Below are 27,769 nucleotides of genomic sequence, written 5' to 3'. Positions count from 1 at the left end.
CAAAGACTAAGGTTAAGGCTCAGCATTTACACTAAGGAACAATGCAAATCACCAAGATTTATTATTATTCTTTAGTACCTAGCACAGTGGTTCTCAAACTTTTGTACTGGTGACCCCTTTCACACAGCAAGCCTCTGAGTGTGACCCCCCCTCTAATAAATTAAAAACACTTTTTAAAATATATTTAACACCATTATAAATGCTGAAGGCAAGCGGGGTTTGGGGTGGAGGCTGACAGCTCACGACCCCCAGTTTGAGAACCCCTGACCTAGCACATATGTCACTTTTCCAGTATTTCTCCAAGGAGTAAGGATGTACTTGTCTTTAAGGCATTTTTAAGAGTGTGGTCCCTGCTTTTGTCATTGATTGGTCCAAAAGGAACAAGTTTAGGATTTCAAAAGCAATTGCTTAAAGCTATGGTTCAAATTTCTCTTAGGCCAGTTTGCTTGGACTTATAAAGGAGGGCATACATATAGCATTAGTTAAAATCTGGTCACTCGAGGCCTCACTAGAGACTGCAGACTTAGCAAGATAACCTTCAGTTGTTTGTATTTCTCCTTCTATTCTTTAATATCCTTGAAATGAAGTCTCACCATTTCTTATCCTAATAACCCTGGGATGTGGGGAGAGTTCTTTCCACATAGCTGGTCTGGGTACCCATCACGCTGAGGATTCTGCAGCTTCCTTGTGGGTTTGGTCAGCTTGAGGGGTCTTATATGGCAATCTCAGTTTTTTTTATATATATGATTTCAGGGCTCATTGGAGAGGGCTACCCTATGACTTCTCTTGAACATGTGCCAACTGAACGTATACTTTCTCTGTTTCTCAGCTGTTTCCATTGGTATACAGTATATGGTATTTGTGTATAACAGATTTAGTCAATCTTTTTCTTATCAGTGGGTTTTTTTTGGTGAGAAAAAGGTTTTATCAGTGTGCAAATAATGAGAGGTTTTTGCCTAGTTTATTAATGATAATCTCATTTAGTCATTTTAATTTCTATTTTTGGGGAATAGAACTTTCAGTTTGGCTGATCTGTGGGTCCCTAAACAAGGTGTCTCATATGAGATGAACCATTTTCTTCTTGTCTTGACTTCCTAGGTGGATCCTATTTTGGGATGAACAGAAGTGGATATATATTTTTAGCGCAGGAGAAATTAATCATTCAAGGGTTATCTATTCTCTATACTCTTTACAGCAGAAAGTTCTCATAAAGGGATTCTGCCCGTCCCAGGGGATAACTTACTTTTACTGGTTTTTGTTTAAATTGCTGTGGATAATGTAAAGGACTTCTAATGTGTTTCATGTAAGCCAGGTTATACTCCCAGTTAGTATGTCACAAATGAAACTGGGAACTGGTGTGAGGAAAAGATGAGTGGCGGGGAGAAGGATTTAGTGTATTTTTTAAATTGGGGGGAGGCAGAAGGGAAGGGAAAGAATAGCTCAGGAGAAGATGTGTCCTTTTATCTCCCTTAGATTGTATGCTCTTTGGGACAGGGACTGTATGTAGAGTTTTTTCCTTCTGTTTGGAAAGTGCTTAGCATGTTTTGGGTACTACTGCAATCTAAGTAGTAGATACTAATAATTTAACATATTAGATGAGTTAAAAGTAGCTTCAGTATTATACTTGCCTCTAATACCTTGCTCCATGCTAATATGTAATATACTAACTTACAGATAGTTTGAGAGTGTTTGGCCAGAATGCAGACGTGCTTGAAGGACCTGGACAAGAGATTCACTTTGTAAGCTGTGTGTCAGATGGGTTTTTTTTTTTTTAAGATGTGTCCTAAGTAAAAATCTGTGGTATGTCTGACAATATACTTGCCCCATGCTAACGTTTATGGTCTTATAATCACATTTTCTTGTGTCTTTGCTCAAAAAACTTTTCTCTCCCCTTTGCTGTGTGCTTGGCTGGCTCCAGGGTTTTGGCTGCCTCAAGCGGTTCCCCCCCCCGCCCCCCCCCCCCCCCCCCAAAAGAAGCTGCGATCGCGATCTGTGGCGGCAATTCGGCGGAAGGTCCTTCGCTCCGAGCGGGAGTGAGGGACCATCCGCCGAATTGCCGCCGAATAGCTGGACCTGCCGCCCCTCTCCGGAGTGGCCGCCCCAAGCACCTGCTTGCCAAGCTGGTGCCTGGAGCCGGCCCTGGCTGTGTGAATTATTTTGTTTAATCTTTCTCTTATAGTGATCTTAGTTGTTACTTGTAACAATAGTAATTTTTTTTTTTTTTTTTTTTTTTTTAAAGAGCACACTTATGGCTGAACTCTTTTTAAAGTGGGCTGTCTCTTTTTAATGCAATTTGTCCATAACATGGACTGGATTCTCTGAAAATTATTTGCAGTGTTGAATCTGGAGACCAGAAGATCAGCCTGAAAGTGGTGGTATTGAGGGATCTTTAAAAGACAATAAGTTTGAATCAAGGGTGATGAAGGGAAGGGGACTCATTGTTCCAACATGCTGGTTGGGGGAAGGAAAAAAGAATAAATAATACCAAACTGGATTGGCAAGTGATATAGCACTGCCCAAAAGTTAGTTTAGAACTGGACATGTAAACCAATTGTGGGTTGGGTTGTTGTTGTTGTTGGTTTTTTTTTTTTTTTTTTTAAGGGGGAGGGGTACAGGTTATGGCTAACAAACAACAAATTCTTGCTCCTGTTTGGAATACACACACTCTGGAGATGATGTGATCCCAGACAGACAGTTTGAGAGTGTCTGGCCAGAATACAGACATGCTTGAAGGACCCTGACAAGAGACCCACTTTTTAAGCTGTTGGTCAGATTATTATTATTTTTTTTATATGTTTTAAGTAAAAATCTGTGGTTTGTTGCAAAACTTATTAATCTGCTAAGTAGTACCAATAGTAGTCTGAGGTATGATGTGTATAATATAATGGATTTCTTCAAGAAAATGTAGTCTGTTGTTTGTTTGTTTAAAAAGACGGCTTGTGGGAGTTGGGCAGGAGGGTGGGGTTTAAGCTGTACTGGATGTTCTCGAAGGAAGGAAAATGACAGCTGCTTCCTTAGATCTTAAGATCAGAAGTTAAATAGAGAGAGAGCTTTCGTACAGAATCAGAATTGAAGATGCTGTGATGACTGCATAGGCTGTTGTGGGCCAGGGAAGGGATAAGGGCCTGAAGAAGTTTACTTTGGTTACAAAGTATTTGCTGTGAGAAGATACTGCCTCTAATTCCAGTGATACTGGAAAGCAGGACTCTGAAACAAGCTACTTAGTTTGTGCTGAGTAGGATGGTTTGTACCAGTGTTGAGATAGTATTTTTATTTTGTGTTAACTCATTGTCTCCTTTTTAATCTTGCACCAGTCAAGAAACTCAAACCAGCCAAAGATTGGACTGGACTCTGATCTGATTGTGTTTCTACTTATAAGATAAAGACCATTCATAAAGACTATAAAGGGATATGAGTGTTGCGAGGCTTTTCCTCTGCAATCTTACAACCCCCATTGCGTGGGAAGCAAGAGGTGGAGAATAGTAAGGTAAACTATAACCAGACCAATTTGATGGGTAGTGTTTTACAACTAGTTGGTGTATATCTTGCCTGACTGTCACTTTCACTTCTAGCTCCCAGAGAAGATCCTTTTCTCAGTATTGCCATTCTTGGGTTCCTGGTAACTTCGTGTTAATGTTTGGATGTGTTGAAGAGTTTTAGTGTAAGGCATATTAAACAACCCTACATGGATCAGTGTTTGGCATGCCTCTTGGAACCTCAGGCTATTGCTAAATGCTATTTACTCGTTCCCTGAAGCTGCAAGTCCTTTGAAGTGTTGCTTAATTTTCATTATGCAAAACTTAAACAAATCTGAAATGTAACTTGGGGTATGTATATACTAGCAGAGTTACAGTGCCGCTCAGAGAGCGCTGAAGGGAAACTGCTGTTGTGTGTTCATACTGTCAGCTGCCTGCGCAATAGTGTTTTCACACTTGCGGCACTTGTAGCGGTATTCAGAGCGGTGCACTCTGGGCAGCTATCCCACAGTGCATCTCTTCCTCTTCTGCCGCTAAGAATTGTGGGAAGGCGGAGGAGGTTGCGGGGGATCGTGGGTCCTGTCCCAATGTCCAGTGATGCAATCCCTGTGCTTCCGTCCGCATTTGGCGCCATCTTTCAACGGTTTGTGTACTGCGCACTCTTGCCTCTTTGATCTGCAGGAATGGATCCTGAACTGTGGACTAGTATGCTGCTCGCTCTGACCAACACGTCACGAGTGGCAGTGGGGTTATTCCTTAAACTACAAAGGCAAGAGGAGTGCAACATTGATCTCGCCATGTGTAGTAGCTCCACCACGAGATTGCTTGTGGCATTCACAGAGGCGCTGATCACAGTGGAACATTGCTTTTGGGCTCGGGAAACAAGCACTGAGTGATGGGATCACATAGTCATGCATGTCTGGGATGATGAGCAGTGGCTGCAGAACTTTCGGATGAGGAAAGCCACATTCGTGGGACTGTGTGATGAGCTCGCCCCAAGCTCTGTGGTGTGAGGACACGACAATGAGAGCTGCCCTGCTGTTGGAGAAAAGCATGGCGATTGCACTGTGGAAGCTGGCTACTCCAGACTGCTACCGATTGGTCGCTAACCAGTTCGGAGTGGGAAAGTCGACCGTTGGACTCATGTTGATGGAAGTGTGCAGGGCCATTAATTGCATCCTGCTCCGAAAGACCATGAGTCTGGACAACGTGTGATATTGTGGATGGCTTTGTACAAATGGGCTTTTCCCTAACTGCGGAGGGGCAATATATGGCACGCACGTTCCAATTCTGGCACCAGACTACCTAGTCACTGAGTACATTAATCAGAAGGGGTATTTCTCAATGGTTCTTCAGGCGCTTGTGGATCACCGTGGGCATTTCACGGACATTAATGCAGGCTGGTCTGGAAAGGTGCATGATGCACGCATCTTTTGGAATGCTAGCTTGTTCGGGAAGCTGCAAGCAGGGTCTTTCTTTCTGGACCAGAAGATCACCGTAGGGGAAGTTGAAATGCCCATTGTGATCCTGGGAGACCCTGCCTACCCCTTAACGCCATGGCTTATGAAGCCATACACTGGGCATCTTGACAGCAGCAAGGAGCGGTTCAACGACAGGCTGAGCAATTGCAGAATGACTGTTGTGTGCTTTTGGCCATTAAAATGCCTGCTGGCGCTGCCTATATGGGAGGCTGGACCTGGCTGATGACAATATTCCTAAAGCTGAAATAAAGTGAAAGCTTCACTCAGGGCTGGAACGCTGAGGCTCAGCGTCTGGAATGCTGAGTTTGAACAGCCAGAGACCAGGGCTATTAGAGGGGCGCAGTGCGGGGCCATAAGGATCAGGGATGCCTTGAGGCAGCAATTTGAAGCTGAAAGCCACTAATATTTGTTGCTATGCTCAGGAGTGCAGTGCTTGTAATGCTAGGAGATGATTGTGATTGGTGCAGACGATGCACTATGAAGGTGTAAGAAAATTGCCTGTTGCTTTGCAGGCCTCTGTTTGCTTTCAATTAATGGAATAAAGATTGCTTTCAAACCAAAACAATTGTTTTATTAAAAAACAACAACCGTAAGAGAGAGACAGACAAAAAACCATATCAGCACTGAGGGGAACGGGGGAAGGAGGATCCCAGAAGGAGGTAGGGTCCCGGGACGGCTAAAGATTCGTGGATGTCCAGGTATCATATCCAACCTTCTCCTTTTGGAGTACAGTGCAGTGGGTACTGTACTTCAGCAGGGCTAAACTGCAGAGAGATGGGTGTTGAGTGCAGTGGGTACTGGTAGTCCACAGGGCTTGACTGTGATGGGGCAGGAGTGGAATGCAGCGGGTACAGACTGGAGCCAGGAGATTGACGGTGTCTGGGAGGGCGCATGGGAAAGAGTTTTGCGACAGCAGCTGCAGGGGAGGGTGGCACGGAGCTGCTCAGTTTGCAGTGCTAGTAGCGCCTGGGGCGTGTCCCCTTGGCGCTCCATAACATTTAAGAGCTGCTCCGTGGTTTAGTTCTGGTGCACTGTGTTCTCCTTTTGGTCCCTCTTCTCGCTGTCCCGCCACTCCTTCAAATTCATGTTTCTCGGCCGCGGAGTGCATCATGACCTCATACAGAAAGTCCTCTTTAGTTCTTCATGGCCGCTTTCTAATTCTGCGCAGCCGTTCAGCCAGCGATAACAGAGGGAGGCTGAGCTTCCAAAGTCATATCTGTGAAGCCAAAATGCAACATTTTACAGAAGCAGTATTGTTTGCAACACACAGACCACTGATTTAAAACACAGCCACAATTCACATACCTGTTACTAAGCACACATGAGCCACAAGACCCCGAAAATGGTGAGTAACTTCAGGGGCAGGGGAAATCAGTGTTCTAGGACGATACTGTATACTGGGCATGTGGCTCTTGGGGAGAGCCAGCACTGTAGCGGGGCCTTATAATCATTCCTGTCCCCACATTTTCCGCAGGCTGTGTTCATTATGGAAGATACCTTGCTGCTGAGGATGAGTAGGGAATCAAGGAAGGGTCTTCTCCAAGACTGCGGCTTCCGCCCTGGCCCTTCTGTGGCTTGCCTGTGTGCAGCAATGGTCCCCCCTTTCCCCCTGCCCTCTCCAGGGACGGCAGAGTGGCGTGGGAAAGTTACCCTTAATGGGGTAATAAACAAAGCAGCTCTGCCAAAGAACCTGCAGCAGCGGATTGCCCATTATCTCCATGAGAGTTTCCTGGAGATCTGAGGCAGATTCCCGTGAAGTGAGGGAGTCAATGAACACCCTGTTCCGTCGCTCAGACTGGGCATGTGGTGGTACGTCCATCACACAGACACAAGCCTGCGTTCTGCAACCCTCCTGCCCCCAACAACTCGCTTCAGTGATTCCCAAAGCCACTTACCAGGGGTCTCCTTTCCTGTTTATGCTTTGCCAAGAACTGACAGCTGTGACTGGCTAACCTCTTCCGGGGTAGAGAAGAGCTCCTGGCTGCATGCATCTCTGACCTCTGAGTTGTTCTCTGCCTCTGGGTCCCCCTCCTCCTCCACATCGTCGCCCAAGATTTCCTCCTCCTGGCTCGGTCCACTCTCGACTGGCACGTGAGGCACTGAAGTATCCACAGTGGCCTTCGCAGTGGGAGTGGGGTCGCCACCGAGTATCGCATCGAGCTCTTCGTAGAACCGGCAGCTCATGGGCACAGCACCGAAGCGACGGTTTGCCTCCCACGCCTTGTGGTAGGCGTTCTGCAGCTCCTTCACTTTGACCCTGCACTGCAGTGTGTCCCGGTAATGGCCCCTTTCTGTCATGCATCTTGAAATCTTTCCATAGGTATAATAATTCCTACGGCTGGAGCGCAGCTGGGACTGGACAGCTTCCTCTCCCCAAATGCTGATGAGGTCCAGCAGCTCGGCATTGCTCCAAGTGGGGGATCGCCTGGTGTATGGAGCAGGCATGGTCACCTGGAAAGATGCACTGAGATCACTGCACGCATCACAGAACAAACAGGAAGAGGTCTTTCAAAATTTCAAAGAAATTTACGGGGTGGGGATGACGGTTGGTCACCTGAGGGCAGGGCAGTAGCGTTCAAACCAATGACCAGAGAGGCGAGAACAGTATTGTGGGACACCTTCCAGGGGCCAGTCACAGCACTGTAATTGACCAGGGTATCTACACTGGCACCGTGGTGCTGAACCCCCAGCGCAGAAAGCTGTACGCCTCTCGTTGGGGTGGGTTTTTTTTTTTTTTTTTTTTACAGCGCAGCAACTGCGCACTAATCGGTTTGGTAGTGTGTACACCTCGGGAGTTACAACACAGAAAACTGCTTTACTGCGCAGAAACTTGACAGTGTAGACAAAGCCTTGGTATTTTGTTGGTTAGAAAATTGACTGAAATGTCTTTATATAAAATCATGTTCTTCCTGTCTGATATCAAACTGAAACTTCTATCTAGTTTAATAGGCACCACCAAAGCAATACATTTTTAAGAAAAATGAGTTTGGAAGTATTAGAGACTTTCTGAAATCCACTTCCATAAGATGTTTTACAAAGTAAACTATGGAAATGTCAAATAGCAGCTGTTGAATTTAGTAGAAAAACTATTGCTTTATTGCAACTTATAGTATAGCTGTCTTTGTCAGAAGAGTAATTTTATAATATTTACAAGGCCCTGTTTTGCCCAGCAAAAAGATTTTACACAATTGTGGGAGTGGGGAATATCCTGAGAAATTTAGGTGCAATTTCCCTTTAGTCTCAGACACCGGTATCTTTTGCTAGAGTCTGACGGTTTACGTACAACTATATTTTTGATATTTAAAATAATTGTTTCATAATTCTTTATAAATATTCATGAACTCAAAGTTTTGTAATTGTTAACCTCCTCAGTAGTTGAATGACTATTCTGACATTTGTTTACTGAAGTGTGTTGAGAAATATTAGAATAGTTGGCTAAAGGGAAAACTTGTCTGACTTTTGACTTGTAACATGAATATATTTCCACATTATCTTGTGACAGTCACATGATACTACTTAAGAAGTTGTGAAGTGAAACAGTTAAAAGTTAGGAAATTTTAGATTTACAGTTGCTGTTACAACCTTAATTCTCCCCCACCCCACTCGTTTGTATTTAAATCTCATGCACTGCATGAGGCCGTGGTGCTGTGGGAAATATAAAGCATGATCATATAACTAAAGGCTTTATCATAATGCATTTCCACAAAGAGGCAGAATTAAAGCTGCATATGCAGTCATAAATCTGGCATTTCCTAGCTTTTAAATGCTTGACTTTACAACCTAATGTTCTTTAAAAAAAAACTATTATTTACAACTATAACAACATCCCATCATGCATTATCGGAAGTGTCTGAACCCTGAACCTTCAGCACTGTAGGACAGATTTCAACCACTTAATTTATAGGACAAGCTACAATAGCTGGCAGCAGAGAAGTTTGAGGAGAGTGGTCTTGGTGAGCCTGGTCTTATTCTTTCTCCTTGTCTCATTCCCTGCACATTTATCTTTGTTCTCAGTATTGCTAAAAAGTACTTTAAAAACCATATCAATTGCACTGCACATGTTCATAATGCAATTTCAAAACATTTGAGATTCTGTCAAATGACTAGTTTCACCAAAACCATTTTCCTCTGTTTAGAAGGAAAAACTAGTTTTTCCTTCTAAAATTCAATGTTTTCTCTGCCCCAAGTCACTTAGATGCATTAAGCTGTTTATAAAAATTCTTGCAATTTTTAATAGGAACTAGTATTCCCTGCCTCACCCACACCCTCTCTTAGTCAAAAACGGATGAGTTGTTTGGGCTCAAACTCCCTCCCTGCCATTTCTCTCCAAAAAGGTATTTTGGGGCAGAGACCAAACATCCAATTTATAGTTTTAAACCTGGACTACCATTAGCACAAAAGGAAGCTATCGAATCTATCTGAAAAATATAGCTCATGGTATGTGGCATCCATACCTACGCCAGTATGAACTGGCATAAGTTTGTTGTGCAATTTTTGATTGATTATATGAAGATTTTACAAAAATATGTGTGTTTGACTTTGTGCTACTAATGGGCATATTTTCGAAATTTGCATACATGTGTTACACAGAATGGTGATAACTTGAAAAAATTAAAAATGATTAATAAAATCCAATTTTTAAAGCAATGTGACATTACCTAGGGTACAGTCTGGACTGAACAGCTGTGTCCCCTCAATTCTCCAATCTGGGGTGTCTTTTTTACACTGCTTTACTGTGAGAGCACCACTCCTGGTCTGCTCATACACAGCCTCCAGCATGTAAATTACTTCCAGCTATACTGTATGAATGCTATGGCCAGGCGCTCTTAAATTACACTGCAGAGGAACACCAGCAAATTCCCAGTCCCAGACTTTCCCCCAGAAATGTGTACTTGTACTGCCCAGCCCCCTCTAGGACAACACAAGCTCATATAAAGTCCATCATTTTATTAATAGAAAATGATATGCACAAATCCTGTTATCTCTAATGGAGTTTCCCAAACACTTCAATCCAAGCATAATGGTTTAGATAAAACAATAAAACAAGTTTATTAACTACAGAAAGAGAGATTTTTTTTTTAAGGGACTACAAGTAATGAGGCATAATTGGTTACATGTAAATAAAAGGTAAAACGCAGCTAATATCTAACTTAAGCTAGAGTAAATTCAAAGCAAAGGTATTTCTCACCATATGTTCTACAGTCTTACTGGTTGAATTCCTTTCTGCCAGGATCTCTTCCCTAGTCCAATGATGATTCCTTTGTCCATCAAGTGTTTTGAATGCCGTGAGTAGAGATGAAGGGAGAGAGATTTTTGGGGGGGTCTGTTTCCCTTTCTTATAGCTCTCTTTTTTTCCCCTTGCAAATCCTCTCCAGCTGAGCTTCAGGAGACTGAAAGTCTGTTTTGACAGGAACCTCCAGCTGTTTCTTTGCCAAGATGTAAAATTCTCACTCACCCTTTTTTTCTGCCAAAGACTGGCCACTTGACCAGGGTGATAATCCATTTGATCTTGTTGACACCTGGCTGAGGGGTCTGCTTGCTTTTTGTTTCTGAGGAACTGGTTTGTGGCTGTTTTTGCAAACTTGGAACATGTCTCTCTAATATTGTACAGTAGAATCTTTATGTGGCATGTTGCCACACACATTTTACCAAGATAGTAATGATCAGCCTGTTATGAGTTTTCAAATGATACCTCACAAGGCATGCTTTGTACAACATTTATCATAGTCTTGTAAAAGGAGTGAACGTAAGGTGCAGACTGTCACCGTGAATGAGTGATATACTTGCTGAAGATTGTGTGTTTGGAATAAGCAGTAACCTTTGGGTTCCAGGCAAGGCTTATTGATGGTCCATGTTTCCAACTTTTGTAGTTATTGTGCACACAGCATGTATTGCTTAATGTCGCATGCTGTTATATGAGCCCAAGGGGAGACAGACCTGTCCTCGCTTACAGACAGCCCCCAAACCTGAAGCAAATACTCACCAGCAATCACACAATGAAAACACTAACCAGGAACCTATCCTTGCAACAAAGCCCGATGCCAACTCTGTCCACATATCTATTCAAGTGACATCATCATAGGACCTAATCACATCAGCCACGCCATCAGGGGCTCGTTCACCTGCACATCTACCAATGTGATATATGCCATCATGTGCTAGCAATGCCCCTCTGCCATGTACATTGGCCAAACTGGACAGACTCTACACAAAAGAATAAATGGACACATCTGACATCAGGAATCATAACATTCAAAAACCAGTAGGAGAACACTTCAACCTCTCTGGTCACTCAGGAACAGACTTAAAGGTGGCAATTTTGCAACAGAAAAGCTTCAGAAACAGACTCCAAGGAGAAACTGCTGAACTTGAATTAATATGTAAACTAGATACCATCAATTTAGGCTTCAATATAGACTGGGAATGGCTGAGCCATTACACACATTGAATCTATTTCCCCATGTTAAGTATCCTCACACCTTCTTGTCAAACTGTCTGAAATGGTTTCAGAGTAGCAGCCGTGTTAGTCTGTATCAGCAAAAAGAACAGGAGTACTTGTGGCACTAACAAAGTGCTTGTGGCATAGAGACTAACAAATGTATTTGAGCATAAGCTTTCATGGGCTACAGCCCACTTCATCGGATGCATGCAGTGGAAAATACAGTAGGAAGATAGATATAGATATAGATATAGATATATATACATACACACAGAGAACATGAAACAATGGGTGTTACCGTACACACTATAAGGAGAATGATCAGTTAAGGTGAGCTATTATCAGCAGGAGAGAAAAAGAACTGTTTGTAGTGGTAATGAAAATGGCCCATTTCCAGCAATTGACAAGAAGATGTGAGGAACTGTACGGGGGGGAAATAAGCATGGGGAAATAGTTTTACTTTGTGTAATGGCCCAACCACTCCCAGTCTTTATTCAAGCCTAATTTAATGGTGTCCAATTTGCAAATTAATTCCAATTCAGCAGTCTTTCATTGGAGTCTGTTTTTGAAGTTTTTTTATTGTAATATTGTGACTTTTAGGTCTGTAATCGAGTGGCCAGGGAGATTGAAGTGTTCTCCAACTGGTTTTTGAATGTTCTAGTTCTTGACGTCTGATTTGTGTCCATTTATTCTTTTGCGTAGAGACTGTCCGGTTTGGCCAATGTACATGGCAGAGGGGCATTGCTGGCACATGATGGCATATATCACATTGGTAGATGTGCAGGTGAACGAGCCTCTGATAGTGTGGCTGATGTGATTAGGTCCTATGATGGTATCCCCTGAATAGATATGTGGACAGAGTTGGCAACGGGCTCTGTTGCAAGGATAGGTTCCTGGGTTAGTGTTTTTGGTGTGTGGTTGCTGGCGAGTATTTGCTTCAGGTTTGGGGGCTGTCTGTAAGCAAGGACTGGCCTGTCTCCCAAGATCTGTGAGAGTGATGGATCATCTTTCAGGATAGGTTGTAGATCCTTGATGATGCGCTGGAGAGGTTTTAGTTGGGGGCTGAAGGTGATGGCTAGTGGTGTTCTGTTACTTTCTTTGTTGGGCCTGTCCTGTAGTAGGTGACTTCTGGGTACTCTTCTGGCTCTGTCAATCTGTTTCTTCACTTCAGCAGGTGGGTATTGTAGTTGTAAGACTGCTTGATAGAGCTCTTGTAGGCATTTGTTTCTGTCTGAGGGGTTGGAGCAAATGCGATTGTATTGTAGAGCTTGGCTGTAGACAATAGATCAAGTGGATGTGGTCTGGATGAAAGCTGGAGGCATGTAGGTAAGTATAGTGGTCAGTAGGTTTCCAGTATAGGGTGGTGTTTATGTGGCCATCGTTCACTAGTACTGTAGTGTCCAGGAAGTGGATCTCTTGTGTGGACTGGTCCAGGCTGAGGTTGATGGTGGGGTGGAAATTGTTGAAATCATGATGGAATTCCTCAAGGGCTTCTTTTCCATGGGTCCAGATGATGAAGATGTCATCAATGTAGCGCAAGTAGAGTAGGGACGTTAGAGAACGAGAGCTGAGGAAGCGTTGACAGAGCCAGAAGAGTATATCTCCTTACTATATGTTCCATTCTATGCATCCGATGAAGTGGGCTGTACCCACGGAAGCTTACGCTCAAATAAATTTGTTAGTCTCTAAGGTGCCACAAGTACTCCTGTTCAAGTTACCATTGTTGTAGGTATCGTAACTGAATTTGTTGACTCCTGTACTTGTGAAATTTAGTTGCATGTCCTTGGCTGTCTTAAAACAAAGTAGACAATGCAATTTCACATTAATATGCAAGATCCCCTATTCAGTTCATATTCAGCATTCTGGACTTTGTGTCTGATTGCATGCACTCCAGTAAGCACACTGTAATCAAAGGAGAAGATGTCCATTAGCTGCTGATTATTACTACTGGGCTTTTTATTATGAACAGGCATTGCTCTCTTTTATGCATGAGAATGAGCAATGCTTCCTGAACAATTTTTTGCAGTTACTGCTTAATTGGGTGGCTTTCCCAGATCTTCCTCCATTATGAACCAAATACATGTTCTTAATTGACACAGTTCTCTCCTCTACCTGCCAAAAAAAAGTTAATCATGAAAGCTGATACTGAGATCTGTATTTAAAGAAAAACAAGTGATCTGGATATCTTAAGTGAAATTAGTCTAGGTTTAAGAAATCTCTATTGCTTTTGGGATCAAGACAACTTTGTAGGAGGCTGATTAACATAATGCTTTTAATTCCATTACATTGGTGTTGAAGCAGTAACTCATCCTTTAGCATGACAGTAAGATATTTTTTCCATTTTAAAACACAGCTGTTATACATCTGCTCTTCTTCACAGGATAGTAGACTATTTAAGAAACCTTTATTCTTAGAGTGATTAAGCCCTGTTTTTTATTTGATCTTGAAGTTGGGATATCCTAGTGCATTAGTGTTCTAAATCTACAGAAGTGTCCCAAGTCCATGGACACTAATATTACTATCATAAAAGTAAGTCAAACTATATGATTCTGATCTTAAAAATTGTAGAAATGGCATTTTTTAACTCAACATGCTGTTCCTGTGTCTGTTCAGAATCATATCTGCTTATTTTATTGGCTAAAATAAATCTTTATTAGTACCATAAAACCAAAGCAGAACAGGTAACTGAACTTTTTTTCCCCCCCCCCCCCCCTCTTCTGGTTCATGTGTCAACAGAATTGTCGACTTAGTTTGATTTGTAGAATATTTACCATCAATGTGAGCTAAGAGAACCCAGATCCAGGTTGACAATGAGGAAAGCAGTCTCGTTACATGTAAACTGAACAGATTTGTTTTGGAAGTCACTAAGGCAACAAACATGAAACCTCCCAATGCTGTTATGTAGGAGTTTTGTTTTTCAGAGTAGAACCCCATTTAAAGACTTGTTCGCATGGTGTGGCAAAGCGCATATGTTAACATTAAAAAGTACCTAGTTTGAGGTCTACTCTGGGCAGTTAAAGTGCAACACGTTAGGGTGCTTTACAAATTACACCCCTCTGGCACACATTGCTGCACAGTGTAGACAAGCCCTTTGTCTTCATTAGTGATTTCACTCGTAAATTAGGGGTTTTCTTGTTAATGTGCTCAATCATTAACATCCTCATCAGCACCCTCAGTGACACCATACCGTGAGGCAGCCATCATGCCTCGAGAGGTAGAGCAAACCACGAGTGAGCTTGTCTTGCTTTTTTACCAACTCGGTATCTGCAAGGAGAATATGCAGCTGGAGTTGCATAAGGAGTTCACCAGGTGATCAGAACAACACTATGGAACACCTTGGGTGCTGGCAGGAGGCCTAGGAAGGCTGAAAAGCAAAGAGAGAAGCACTTCCGAGCTGAAAGGGAAATGCTGGTGGAGTATTTTCTTTATGATCAGGAGATAAGGAAGTGAGACATGGCATTTCAGAGGGATGTGATTGAGATGTTTGAGGATCATGAGCCATTCAGCTCAAAGCTGTCCTGTCCAAATTATCTGTTTACCCATGTCCAATCCCATAATTTTGTCTCCATTGTACCATGACCTCCAACCTATGGACAACTCTCGTTGTGGGCGAAGCCAGGCAGCAGTTATCTGCTGCACTCTGTTCCAGTTTGAATATGGATGAAGTGAACACATCCTGATGTGCAGTTCCTTTCATATATAACATGGCACAATATTTTCAGTTTATTTTGATGTCCGATGTTTGGAGTGTGTTGCACTGTTACCCTCTTGCATGCCACTGTTGCTGTTTTGCACTTGTTTCTTTCATTTTGTACATTCTTTCAACTTTGTCATGGGATCTGGATGCCTAAATATGCTGATCTTTAATAAAGCTTTGCTTAGTCACATACTGAGTTCTGGTGGATAAATAAATCAAACAGAAATAACAGGTCCACCAGGTTTATTTCATACAAAAATATTGCAAGACCACACTTCATTTCACTCCCCTGGCCCACATTCTGGCATCAGCACCAGTATACTTCCCACACAGCTCAAATGGGGGTGCACAAGGCATCCCATGTGGCTGTTGTTGTAATGGAATCTGTGCTAGAATCAAGAGGTGCACTAGGTGGCTGTCTGTAAGCAGACTCCAAATCATGGGTGTCCTCAATCCATTCTGCCCCCAGATATTCCCCCTTGGATTGTGAAACACGTGTGTCTGTGCCATGTTTGGCATTGTATATACTACAGTCCAAATGAGTCTGTAAATAGCGCCATCTTCCTTGCTGTCAAAAGCACATTCTGCCACCATCCTTTACCTGCTTGGTTTGTAATTGTACTCTCTCTTGCCAGGGCAGTGGAAATCATAAGTCTTCATCACCTAGGGCATCAGAGGGTAGGCAGGGTTGGCTGAAATGCGAATGGACATGGACATCCCACTGATCACTGTCACTAGGTCAGAATCCAGTATCAGCTTACCTACACTGAAACAGACCAGACCTCCAGAACACCCTCATCTTGTGTACTCTACCATGTGTATCCTATGTAGGTGTCCATGACTCTGACACAGTAGTCCTGCATAATGACGATGTAGTAGCCCTTCCTGTTAATGTACTTGCTTAAGTTGGCAGGCATATAATAAGTATAGGCGTGCCATCAATAGCACCTGCACAGTTTGGGAATGCCATCTGTTCAAACCCCACAGTTATTTCTGAATAACCTCCATACGTTGCTGTAGAGCAATAATTGCTTTCAGATTTCTGTGACCACTGTGTCAAATATGGATTTGCCAATCCCAAAATTATTACAATAGATCGGTATGGAGTTGCCGGGTTCCATAGTTCAATAGCAACGTGCTTCTGGACCATTATTGCTTCTCTTGTCTGAGTGTTTTGGTCCTTCAGGCCCCAGGCGAATTCTTCCCCCCCACCCCCCCATCTCCAGGGATCTTGCTGTCTTCATACAAAAGTTCTGGGCCTACTGCTGATTGTATATTTCTATCACAATATATAGTCCCACCACTCTGTGCTCTGGTCCTGGGAGTGGGGTGATGGTGTGTTTGCTGTGAACGAGAACATCAGCTGGGTCCAGGCCTCCATATCTGCGTGGTACTGATCTCTTCTTGGTGTGCTTTTAACAGTAAGCACCACCGCTGCCTTCTGTGGGGAAACCGACTCTTTAAGTCTGTTAGTGGCAGCTTTTGTAGAGGCACGCCAAAGAAACATTGCCTTCATAAAAAATAGTAATTGTTGGTCCTAGCTGTTGGAATGAGCAGGTTGCATATCTTAGAGCACAAGCAGGTAAAAGCACAACAGCTTGTGTCCTGGCAGGCAATGGATTTCCTGGGCCTAGATCATTTCTGCCCACAATTCCCAGAGGGGACAGACACTTTTTCCACAGCGCCCTGTGAACACACATGTAAAGTGGTGCATTGAGCTGTGGTGATACGGATAATGGGATATACACCCAGAAATCCCTCTCAACTGTATACAGTGCCAGTGCAGACATTGGGCATGATAGCAGCTATGTGGAACTTGACTGCTCTTCTGCAGTGTGATTGTGCTCTGTCAAATTAGGCTAAATCAAGATGACTAACTTGTGAGTGCTCAACTCAAGGTTAGACTGAAGGTAAGACGAAGCCTAAGACAAAAATGCTTAGACCAGCTTTAACATTCTGCTGCTGCTTGATGCTCCAATGTACTTGAATTGATATAAATAGTCACAATTGAGGTTTGTCTTGATGTTTGTGGAATTGTAACTAGACTTTTTTGTTCACCTTTGTCCTAAGGCCATTGTGGTATCATTTAGTTCAGTTTACCATGTAACATCTTCAGTTTCGAGGAGGAGATTCAATTATAAGAAGGAAATCTCCTGCCGTGGCTATATGGGTTAGTTTTGCAACATAAATGGGGCCCTGTTTGTTTGGGAGTTGTATTTAAGTTTTGGATTTAAGAAGCTTTGTAAACAGTTTGGAAATGCAGTTAAAACATTGCAGTATGGTCTGTTGCAGAATGCAAATGTGTTAGTATTTCTAGGTAACTACTACACTGTGCCTGGGGGGTCTTCCAGCACAGTTGCTACAGTGTGGATAGGAATTGACCCACATCTGCAATGGCTTTGGGGCCTTGCTGTCTACAAGTGTTTAGACTTGATGTTTAACAGTGGTCTGTATCCTTTATCAGTGTGGACATGCATTTTTTGGGGGGGTCTAAAACCCATGCTAGTAAAAGTGTGCTCTAAGTTATCTGCTGTGCTTGCCTGCAGCTACGTTCTCTGACAAAAAAATTCCATTCCACGCTAGCCAGGGAAATGTTTTTTAGAACCCTGCTAGCAACAACACCATTTAAAAGTGGTTGTAGTTATAGGACCATCTCTAAATTCCAGTTTACGTGAATGAGAAATTAATACTGCAGAAATGTAATAAAGAGCAGCTACTATTCCCAAACAATTTTTTCCAACCGTTTCTTGCCAAATTCAAGAAAAAAACAAAAGCGGAGGAAAATAGATGTATCTGAATAGCGTGTTATGGCTGTGTAATTATTCAAAAGATGTACAGAGGTTTTTTGGGGGGGGGGGGGGGGGAAGTGAGGAAAAAAGAATCCAAACTGAATCTGTATTCTAAGCTTGATACAATTTAAAATGGCTAAAATCTATATTAATCCTTCAAAATCCAGGATTTAGGATAGAAGAATGAACTCAGTCTGTACTATACTGGCTTTTTAATACCAACAATTACAGCTTAAATTTTGATAAGAAAAGATTAACTTTTTTTTTTTGTTCAAGTTAGCTAATACAGTATTCCATGGATAGTAAAAATCAATGTATGTTCTGCATGTTGGAAGATTACAAATATCTTGAATTTCTCATATATACTTTATCATTTCTTGTAGGTTTTTACATGTAAAGTAGTTGTAATCATTCTAGAATACAGGTAGCAGTTGGCTCTTCAAAATATAAAATGCATAATTTAAAGTTATATTTCCCCTCTTTTGTTTCAGGTTTATGCTGCTGACTGTTGTGACAGTGTTCTTCTAGAGCTGCGGAAATACTTGCCAAAATATTTTGGCAGCTGGTCACCACCTACTGCACCTAATGGTATTGTTTTAATTTTATGCTAGCTGCCCAAACTGGATGTGAAATTTTCTGGGAAATTAGTTTGGCAATACCAACCTTTTTTGTAGCATAATCCTATTCCCTATAACATCACATACAGTATAACAGTCATTTAAATAGGCACCCTGTTTAAGAAGAAGTTTTAATGTAGGAAAAATGTTTTGTCCTACAGATATTCCTGAGTCTGAGTGAGACCAAGATCTGACACCTTAAAACTTTATTTGTATTACGCTGTAAATATGTTACACTTTTTTCTCTGATCTTTCTGGTGGGTAACTGGAAACAAAGATACAAATTTCTGCTTTATATTTAAGAAATGAACTAGTGTCCCCACTTTCTTATCTATTATCCATATGGGAAGATAGAACCTCTGGATAGGGTGACCAGATATCCTGATTTTATAGGGACAGTCCAGATTTTGGGGGCTTTTTCTTATATAGGAACCTATTACCTCCCATCCTCTGTCCCAATGTTTACACTTGCTATCTGGTCACCCTACCTCTGGAACAGGACACTATAAAGCCCATCTAAATCTTTGGCCACCTTTTAATTAGTAGTTGAACTCTTTTTGTATAACTCTATTACGTGTTGCTTATGCTCCCTGTGGATAACTTGTTTTCCATTAACAAGTCTGAATTATTCTATGTAAAGAAATTCTACTATAATTCCTTTAGTGCCTGGTACCTCCTTGGTTCACATTAATGCCTTCTTGCGTTTGTATTTGGCAGTATCTCAAAGAGCTTTTTTATAGTACCTATCCTTCTTATCCTTCCTTCTTTGGTATGGAGTCAGCCCCTCTGGGGCTATCCAGGGTCCTGCTGCAGCACATGGCTTGTCTCCTCAGTCATGGAGCCCCCTGCTCCTCTTCTTCAGCATGTCCGTCTCTTTTCTTCACTCCTGCTGAAATGTTCCTGTGAGTCCCTCAAGTTTATATGTCTTGTTATCAACACCTGGTTCTCTTTTCCTGCTGCCAATAAATTTCCACTCTCTAAACACCAGCCCCTTTGTTGAGGGACTGGAGAATGTAGGTTCTCCTAGGCTTGTTAGCCCATTGTCCTCGGGTGTTTCCACCTGAATAGCTGATTGTAAAGGTCTAACAACTGAGTATTGTTCCTGCTCTGGCTGAAATGTGAGAGAGCCCTGTCAGCCCCAGGTAGAATCCATACACACACAGAGATATTCAATAATGCAGAAATTTTCATAAGAACTTGATAATATCACCCAGAATTTATAAACTGTACAGAGAGCATGCCAAAATCGTCACTACCTCTGGGAATGTTCTATTGGGAAAGGAGTGGGGGTTGGAGAGAAGATTGATCTAGACCAGGGGTCGGCAACCTATGGCACACGTGCCGATTTTTAATGGCACGCTGCTGCCTGCCGGGTCCCGGCCGCCGACCCTGCTCAGCCCACTGCCGAACCTAGGCCGGCAGTGGACTGGGCGGGGCCAGCAGCCGGGACCCCGGCAGGCAGCAGCGTGCCACTAAAAATCCTGCCTGGCCCAGCCTGCTCTTCTCCGTCCCCTGCCCACCGCTCTCTCCTGCGGGGGCAGGGGGCAGAAGCTTGGTCCTGCTGGCTGCTGCTGCAGGGCAGCCTCCACCGGCAGCCAAGCTTCCTCCTCCCCCGCCTCTTCTCCCAGCGTGCTGGGTTCCTGCCCCTCCTCCTCTACCTCCCTGCGGCCGAATAGCTGATGGCCTGCAGAGGGAGGGGGAGAAGCGGAGCTGGAACCGCAGCCGCAGTGTGCTCGCTGCTCCGGAGAAGAAGCGGGGACGGGGCCTTGGGGAAGGAGTGTGGAATCAGGGCATATCCCCTCCAGCCCCCTGCCATGAGCCCTGCACCCCCGCACGATCCCAGCCCTGGCTCCGGCACCCCCCACACATACCCAGCTCCCCCACACTCCATGCCCTGACTCCTGCACCCTCTTCACACACACCCATCCCCCTGCCCTGACTCCACCCCCACACATATCCAGCCCCCCCACACCCAATGCCCTGACTGTTGCACCCCCCACATCCCCACCCCCACCCTGAGCACCAACCCCCCCCCCACATTCCTACCTGCACCCCTCACACCAAATGGGAGCTGCCCAGGTAAGCGCTCCACACCCAAACTTCCTGCCCCAACTCTGAGCCCCCTCCCTCATTCTAGCTCCTGGCCAGACCCTACACCCCAACCCCCAGCCTGCTCCTTCACCCTCAGCCCTGTGCTCAGTGCACTCCCACCCTCAGCTCAGTGTAGAGAGAGAAGAGGAGAATGGACTAAAACCAGGGAGAAGGTAGGTACCCACTCTATGTGGCAGGGCCGGGACCCCAGACCGGCAGCGGGCTGAGCGGGGCCAGCAGCTGGGACCCTGTCTGTTAGGAGCCGGCGGATGGAACCCCAGACTGGCAGTGGGCTGAGCGGCAGTGGGCTGAGCTGCTCAGCCCACTGCCGGTCTGGGGTCCCGGCCGCCGGTCCTGCTCAGCCCACGGCCGGTCTGGGGTTCTGGCTGCCGGCCCCTTGCCAGCCAGGGTCCCAGCCTCAGGCCCCGCTCAGCCCGTTGCTGGCCTAGGTGAATGGAACCCCAGGCCGGCCGTGGGCTGAGCGGGCCGGCAGCGTAAGATCAGCATTTTAATTTAATTTTAAATGAAGCTTCTTAAACATTTTGAAAACCTTGTTTACTTTACATACTACAGAGTTATAGGCTATGGACAAGTTGTCTACTCCCAATCCCTACCCCCAATAAATTGCTGTAAAATTGGAGAAAGACAAATTGATTTGAGCTTAGATTTCATGGAGTAAGGGTAATTGAAGATTATTAGTAATATACAAAAACATGATTCTGAAGGCATGCATAAGCCAAAATATCCATTTTAAATTTTCTGCTGAAACTTTTAGGGATCTGACCATTGCTGCCTGGCTATTTCTCCTGTTTACTTTTCAGTACTTCATTACTATTCAGTGTATTTTACTTTTGGGATCTGATTTTCTTCACCTGGACTAAGAACAGGGCAGATCAATATGAATTATTTTCAAATTTTTCCTCCTTTGTTGCTGATAGCAACTTAGGTTCCCCCCGGTTCATTCATTTATTTCAAAATGTGTCTTTGTAAGTTATGAAAACAAATCAGATGCCTCAAATAATTATTCCACTACTTCTTCCAGCAAAGACTGAATGCTTAAGCAAGTTCATACTGATGCAGGGGTGGGTAAATTACGGCCTGCGGACCGGATCTGGCCCGTGGGATTGCCACCCCCATGGTGCCGCGGGCCCCGCGCCGCTTCCGGAAGCGGCCGGCATCACGCCCCTGCGGTCCCGGGTAGGGGTGGGGGGCAGAAGGCTCTGTGCGCTGCCCTTACCTTCAGGTACTGCCCCTCGCAGCTCCCATTGGCCGGGAACGGGGAACCGTAGCCAATGGGAGCTTCGGGGGAGGTACCCGCAGGTGAGGGCAGAGCGCGGAGCCCTCTGCCCCCCCCCCCCCTGGGGCCGCTGGGAGATGGTGCCAGCCGCTTCTGGGAGCGGCGTGGGGCCTGGGCAGGCAGACAGGCAGGGAATCTGCCCTAGCCCTGCTGCGTGCCGCTGCCACCCTGGAGCTGCTCCAGGTAAGTGGCGCCAGGCCGGAGCCTGCACCCTGAACCCCTCCTGCACCCCAAGCCCCTGCCCTGAGCCCCTTTGTACACTCCGCACACCACCTGCGCCCCAACCCCTTGCCCTGAGCCCCTTCCTGTATACCACACCCCCTCCCACACCCTGAACTTCCTCCCGCACCTCAACCCCCTGCCCTAGCCCTACATTCATGGCCCTGCATGCAATTTCCCCACCCAGATGTGGCCCTCGGGCCAAAAAGTTTGCCCACTCCTGTTATAGACACAATGAAAATAGAGCCATAGTCAGGAAAATGGGAACCAGTAATAATACCCAATTCTTAACTTCCTGATCAGAAGTCTCTTTCCTCCAGATCTTTCAGTTACATGAACAGTACTTATAAGTGCTGGGGAATAGGTCTTATTTAGGATTCTATGTTTCATATCATGGTATAACTGTGAGTAGAACACTTTATCTCCAAAGTACATGTATATCAATTTGAAACTTATTTAACCCTCAGACTATAAAGGGGACTTAAAATATTGTCAGGATAATAATGAACGCTTTTGAAGTGCAGTTGTGCTCAGGAAAATGTATCAAAAGTGCACTCTCACTCAAGAGATCTGATCTCTTTGTGCAGAGACTTTCATCAACCTGATTTACTGACAGCTTTTATTACTTTTAACTTCTATTAGCACTACAAAATCAGCCCTGCTAGAGGAGAGCAAGCTGGTTATATTCTGGCTCATTCATCAAGAGGAATTGTTAACTACATTCCAGCTGCTGAACTTTTACTACTTCTCCTCTTTACTCTTAACTGATTTCAACTGTGGAAGTGTTCTGTAGCTTTTCTATAGCTTACTTTATGCTTTGGGGGTTTTATATATTTTCATATTTCTCTAGGCCCAATTAAACACCCAAACACAAAGTAATGTAATCGTCAAATAGGTTATATTTGAAAAAAGCAAAACTGTTAGGAGGGAGAAGTGTTAAGTGTGAGATTTGGGAATGGTTTACGGAAGGCCACAGTTGGTAGAAATGGATGTGTGAAGAATATTGGAATTATCTGTTAATTTTGTGAATGTGAGGTAGATACAGAAGTGTCCATGTGTTTGTGGACTTGCTGGTTGTTTTGTGGTTAGCTCTCTGGAACATGGAGGGTTAGTTCCAGCTGGAGCTCTCCCCAGGTATCCAGGACCCTGGCAACGACTCTAATTCAGTTGCCTGCTACTCATATGGAGATGGTTGGAAGATTAGTTCCTACCTTCTCTGGAGAAATGCATGAACTAGTTTGTCCTTATTCAGGAGCCCTGCTCAAAATCTCAGGAGCCCTTTGTGTGGGAACTTCTTAATAAAGGAACTTTGAAATGGGTAAAAGAGAGCCTATGACTGTCATAGAAGCAGAAGTTGCAGGGATGCAGCCTGTCTTGCTCAGCCCCAGTTGCTGTGTGTATCTGCATCAAGTAGGACCTACTTAAGCTGGCAAGGAAAGACTTAATTTAGAGAAGATAATATGCATTTGGGCTACTGTTACTTTAATCTTCTTATCTCTGCTTGTGATGTTCCTATGGATAAATAAATCATACACCGCTGCCTCGATATAACGTGAGCCGATATAACACGAATTCGGATATAACGAGGTAAAGCAGTGCTCCGGGGGGGCGCGGCTGCGCACTCCGGTGGATCAAAGCAAGTTCAATATAACGCGGTTTCACCTATAACGTGGTAAGATTTTTTGGCTCCCGAGGACAGTGTTATATCGAGGTAGAGGTGTACTTGGTTTTGAACAAGCTGTTTCCTGTCACTGCGCTTACCAGCTGGTCACAGCTCCTGGAGAGAGCCTAAAGCAGGCTTCTCATTTGTACCTGTGGAGGTAATAAGATTGGTACATGGGAGGATGCTGTAACTTGCTGATCCAGGCAAAAGAGGAGTGAATTTCAGGATTCCACCTTGAGAGAAGTGCAGGTATAGGCCTGTCACTTGAAGGAAGTGAGAGAGAGGCCAAAGATAAAGTTCATCCTGGAACTGTAACAGGACGTTTCTCCTTTTATTCATTGAGTGCAGATAGTGGGCTCAAACCTTTCCCTACACAGAACATGTAGTCCCTGCTTCAGTTCAGACAGTTGCTACCGTAGAGATATCTGCTGTGATACACAGATGAAAGCATACGCTCAAAGTAGTGGAGATGTCTAGAAGATATTATTATTGAAAGACTTTGCTGTAGAAGTGTGTTTCAAGATGAGATTTGAAGGAAGAGAAGAAGGTGGTTTGGATTGGTGTGGAAAACAGAAGAAAGATGAAGAAAAATGGAGTAATGAGAGTAAAATGGCAAGAGGCTAAATGAGAGCAGAAATGTAGATTGCACAAAGTTGTGCAGGATCTTGAAGGAGATGGTGAGAAATTTGAACTTGATGCAGAAGTAGTATTAGGACTTACAAAATTCTTCTTTTTAAAAAGGAAATCTTTAAACAAACCCTTGTATTCTTGACACTCTTGTGCATTTTGGCATGGCTGCTTGTAAAGGGGTCATGTAAAATGAATGAAATGATGGTCTGTAAAGGTGGGGAATTTTTTTTTCTCATGATCACATATGGCTTACAAGTTCATAATTGGCTAAACAGGGGATCTGTGTCCAGCATATGAGAGAGAATACAAATCTGATGACTGCTGGGAGAAAAGAATAAATAGGAAGAAAACAAAGAAAGAAGAAGTGGGACCGCTGAAAACTGTAGATGGAGTGGAGATTAAGGATAATCTAGGCATGGCACAATATCTAAACGAATATTTTGCATTGGTCTTTAATGAGGCTAATGAAGGATTTAGGAATAGTGGCAGCGTGACGGATGGGAATAAAGGAGGGGGGGTTGACATTACCGTATCCGAGGTAGAAGCCAAACTCGAACAGTTTAACGGGACTAAATCGGGCGGACCAGATGATCTTCATCCGAGAATATTAAAGGAACTGGCGCGAGAAATTGCAAGCCCGTTAGCGATAATTTTTAATGAATCTGTAAACTCGGGGGTGGTACCGTTGGACTGGAGAATAGCTAATGTGGTTCCTATTTTCAAGAAGGGGAAAAAAAGTGACCCGGGTAACTACAGGCCTGTTAGTTTAACATCTGTAATATGCAAGGTCTTAGAAAGTAGTTAAGGACCTTGAGGTCAATGGCAATTGGGACAAATTACAACACGGTTTTACGAAAGGTAGATCGTGCCAAACCAACCTGATCTCCTTCTTTGAGAAAGTAACAGATTTTTTAGATAAAGGAAATGCGGTGGATCTAATATACCTCGATTTCAGTAAAGCGTTTGATATGGTACCGCATGAGGAATTACTGGTTAAATTGGAAAAGATGGGGATCGATATGAAAATCCAGAGGTGGATAAAGAACTGGTTAAAGGGGAGACTGCAGCGGGTCTTACTGAAAGGTGAACTGTCAGGTTGGAGGGAGGTTACCAGTGGAGTTCCTCAAGGTTCGGTTTTGGGTCCGATTTTATTTAATCTATTTATTACTGACCTCGGAACCAAATGTAGGAGTGGGCTGATAAAGTTTGCAGATGACACAAAGTTGGGAGGTATTGCCAATTCGGAGAAGGATCGGGATATCCTGCAGGGAGATTTGGATGACCTTGTAAACTGGAGTAATAGCAATAGGATGAAATTTAATAGTGAGAAGTGTAAGGTTATGCATTTAGGGATGACTTAACAAGAATTTTAGTTATAAGCTGGGGACGCATCAGTTGGAAGTAACGGAGGAGGAGAAGGACCTCGGAGTCCTGGTTGATCGCAGGATGACTATGAGTCAGCAATGTGACGTGGCTGTGAAAAAAGCTAATGCGGTCTTGGGATGCATTAGGCGAGGTATTTCTAGTAGGGATAAGGAGGTGCTGGTTCCGTTATACAAGGCACTGGTGAGACCTCATTTGGAGTACTGTGTGCAGTTCTGGTCTCCCATGTTTAAAAAGGATGAACTCAAACTGGAACGGGTACAGAGAAGGGCCACTAGGATGATCCGAGGAATGGAAAACCTGTCGTATGAAAGGAGACTCGAGGAGCTCGGTTTGTTTACCCTAACCAAAAGAAGGCTGAGGGGGGATATGATTGCTCTCTTTAAATATATCAGAGGGATAAATACCAGGGAGGGAGAGGAATTATTTCAGCTCAGTACTAATGTGGACACGAGAACAAATGGATATAAACTGGCCGTCGGGAAGTTTAGGCTTGAAATTAGACGAAGGTTTCTAACCATCAGAGGGGTGAAGTTTTGGAACAGCCTTCCGAGGGAAACAGTGGGGGCGAAAGACCTCTCTGGCTTTAAGATTAAGCTTGATAAGTTTATGGAGGGGATGGTTTGATGGGATAACATGATTTTAGTCAATAGGTCAATAAAGTGCCGTCGCTGGTAATTAGTAACAATGGTCAATGATGAGATATAAAAAGTTACTACAGAGAACATTTTCCGGAGGGTCTGGATGGAGAATCTTGCCCGCATGCTCGGGGTTCAGCTGATCGCCATATTTGGGGTCGGGAAAGAATTTTCCTCCAGGGTAGATTGGCAGAGGCCCTGGAGGTTTTTCGCCTTCCTCCGCAGCATGGGGCAGGGGTCGCTGGCTGGAGGATTCTCTGCAACTTGAAGTCTTTAAATCATGATTTGGGGACTTCAACAGCTGAGTCAAGGGAGAGAATTATTCCAGGAGTGGGTGGGTCAGCTTTTGTGGCCTGCATCATGCGGGAGGTCAGACTAGATGATCATAATGGTCCCTTCTGACCTTAAAGTCTATGAGTCTATGAGTCATTTATCCACAGGGTGCTAATTGTGGCCCTAAAGTGTTTTAATTTCAGCAGTAGATATGCTGAAAACCTGTACAATGGGTGTTATGTTGTCTGAAAGTTAGATTTGTGACTAGTGCTAACATTTCTGCACTCTTTTCCTCCACCCCTTTTCTGTATAGCCTGGTCATCTCCCCATCTTGCATGGAGTACTGCCATGCATTAAGGCTAAGCAAGTGTGTGGAATGGGGAGCATAGTCATTTGGGAGCCAAGGGGTGGGAAATAAGCTGATAAAATGGACCCTTATCTCTTGCAGGCTCTTTCTGCTTCAGGGAAGGAATTGTAATAGTTTGAGTTGCATTTCCTTTTCCGTACTCCTCCTGGGGTGACACAGCAAATACACTCCTCCATACTCAAACTGACCCTAAAGGCTTTCTAACCTACAATATAGTACTGGTACCTGTGAAAAGTGGAGACATGATCGCACATAAGCATGTCTGAAAATGCCAACAGAGAGCATTTCTTCTTGGATAGACATACAGACTTGATATAACATCTTGAATGTGTTTCTATCCAAAAGACTTATGCGATTGTAAACAGTTTGGAAGTTTCTGTTATGTTTCAGTTAAAGATTTTATTGCACACACTGGGCCAAAATGCTTTGTTGCTGAGTACAGATGGAAACTTCTGTCTTGAACTAGGATAGTGAAACTGGATGAGAGAAGTGGGTGGAGAATTTTTACCTTGCTATGGTAAGGATATGAGATGTGCCTTTTTCCCCTAAAACCACAATTCCCATTGATTTTTAATTCCACTTGTCTCATGTTTAAAAATAATACTTACCGGTAATTTGATCATTGGTACTTATTTTAAATTTATTAAAGACTCGTGTGAATCAAACTCCTGAATTCCTTTTCAGCAATAAATTGGAATCTGATTCAGTA

The 27,769-nt window shown here is 43.9% G+C and overlaps 1 protein-coding gene across 1 annotated transcript in view; it reads left to right on the top strand.

Moving 5' to 3' along the window:
* IPMK (inositol polyphosphate multikinase) overlaps positions 1–27,769 on the top strand; it is an 80,571-nt gene that overhangs the window by 31,680 nt on the left and 21,122 nt on the right. Inside the window, exon 3 of the mRNA XM_065407803.1 lies at positions 18,374–18,470. Within this exon, the coding sequence (XP_065263875.1) occupies positions 18,374–18,470 (97 nt within the window). The remainder of the gene's footprint in view (positions 1–18,373; positions 18,471–27,769) is intronic.

The sequence above is a fragment of the Emys orbicularis genome, chromosome 7 (assembly GCF_028017835.1).
Source record: "Emys orbicularis isolate rEmyOrb1 chromosome 7, rEmyOrb1.hap1, whole genome shotgun sequence".
Lineage (NCBI taxonomy): Eukaryota > Metazoa > Chordata > Testudines > Emydidae > Emys > Emys orbicularis.
This window is presented reverse-complemented; position numbering and strand designations above follow the sequence as displayed.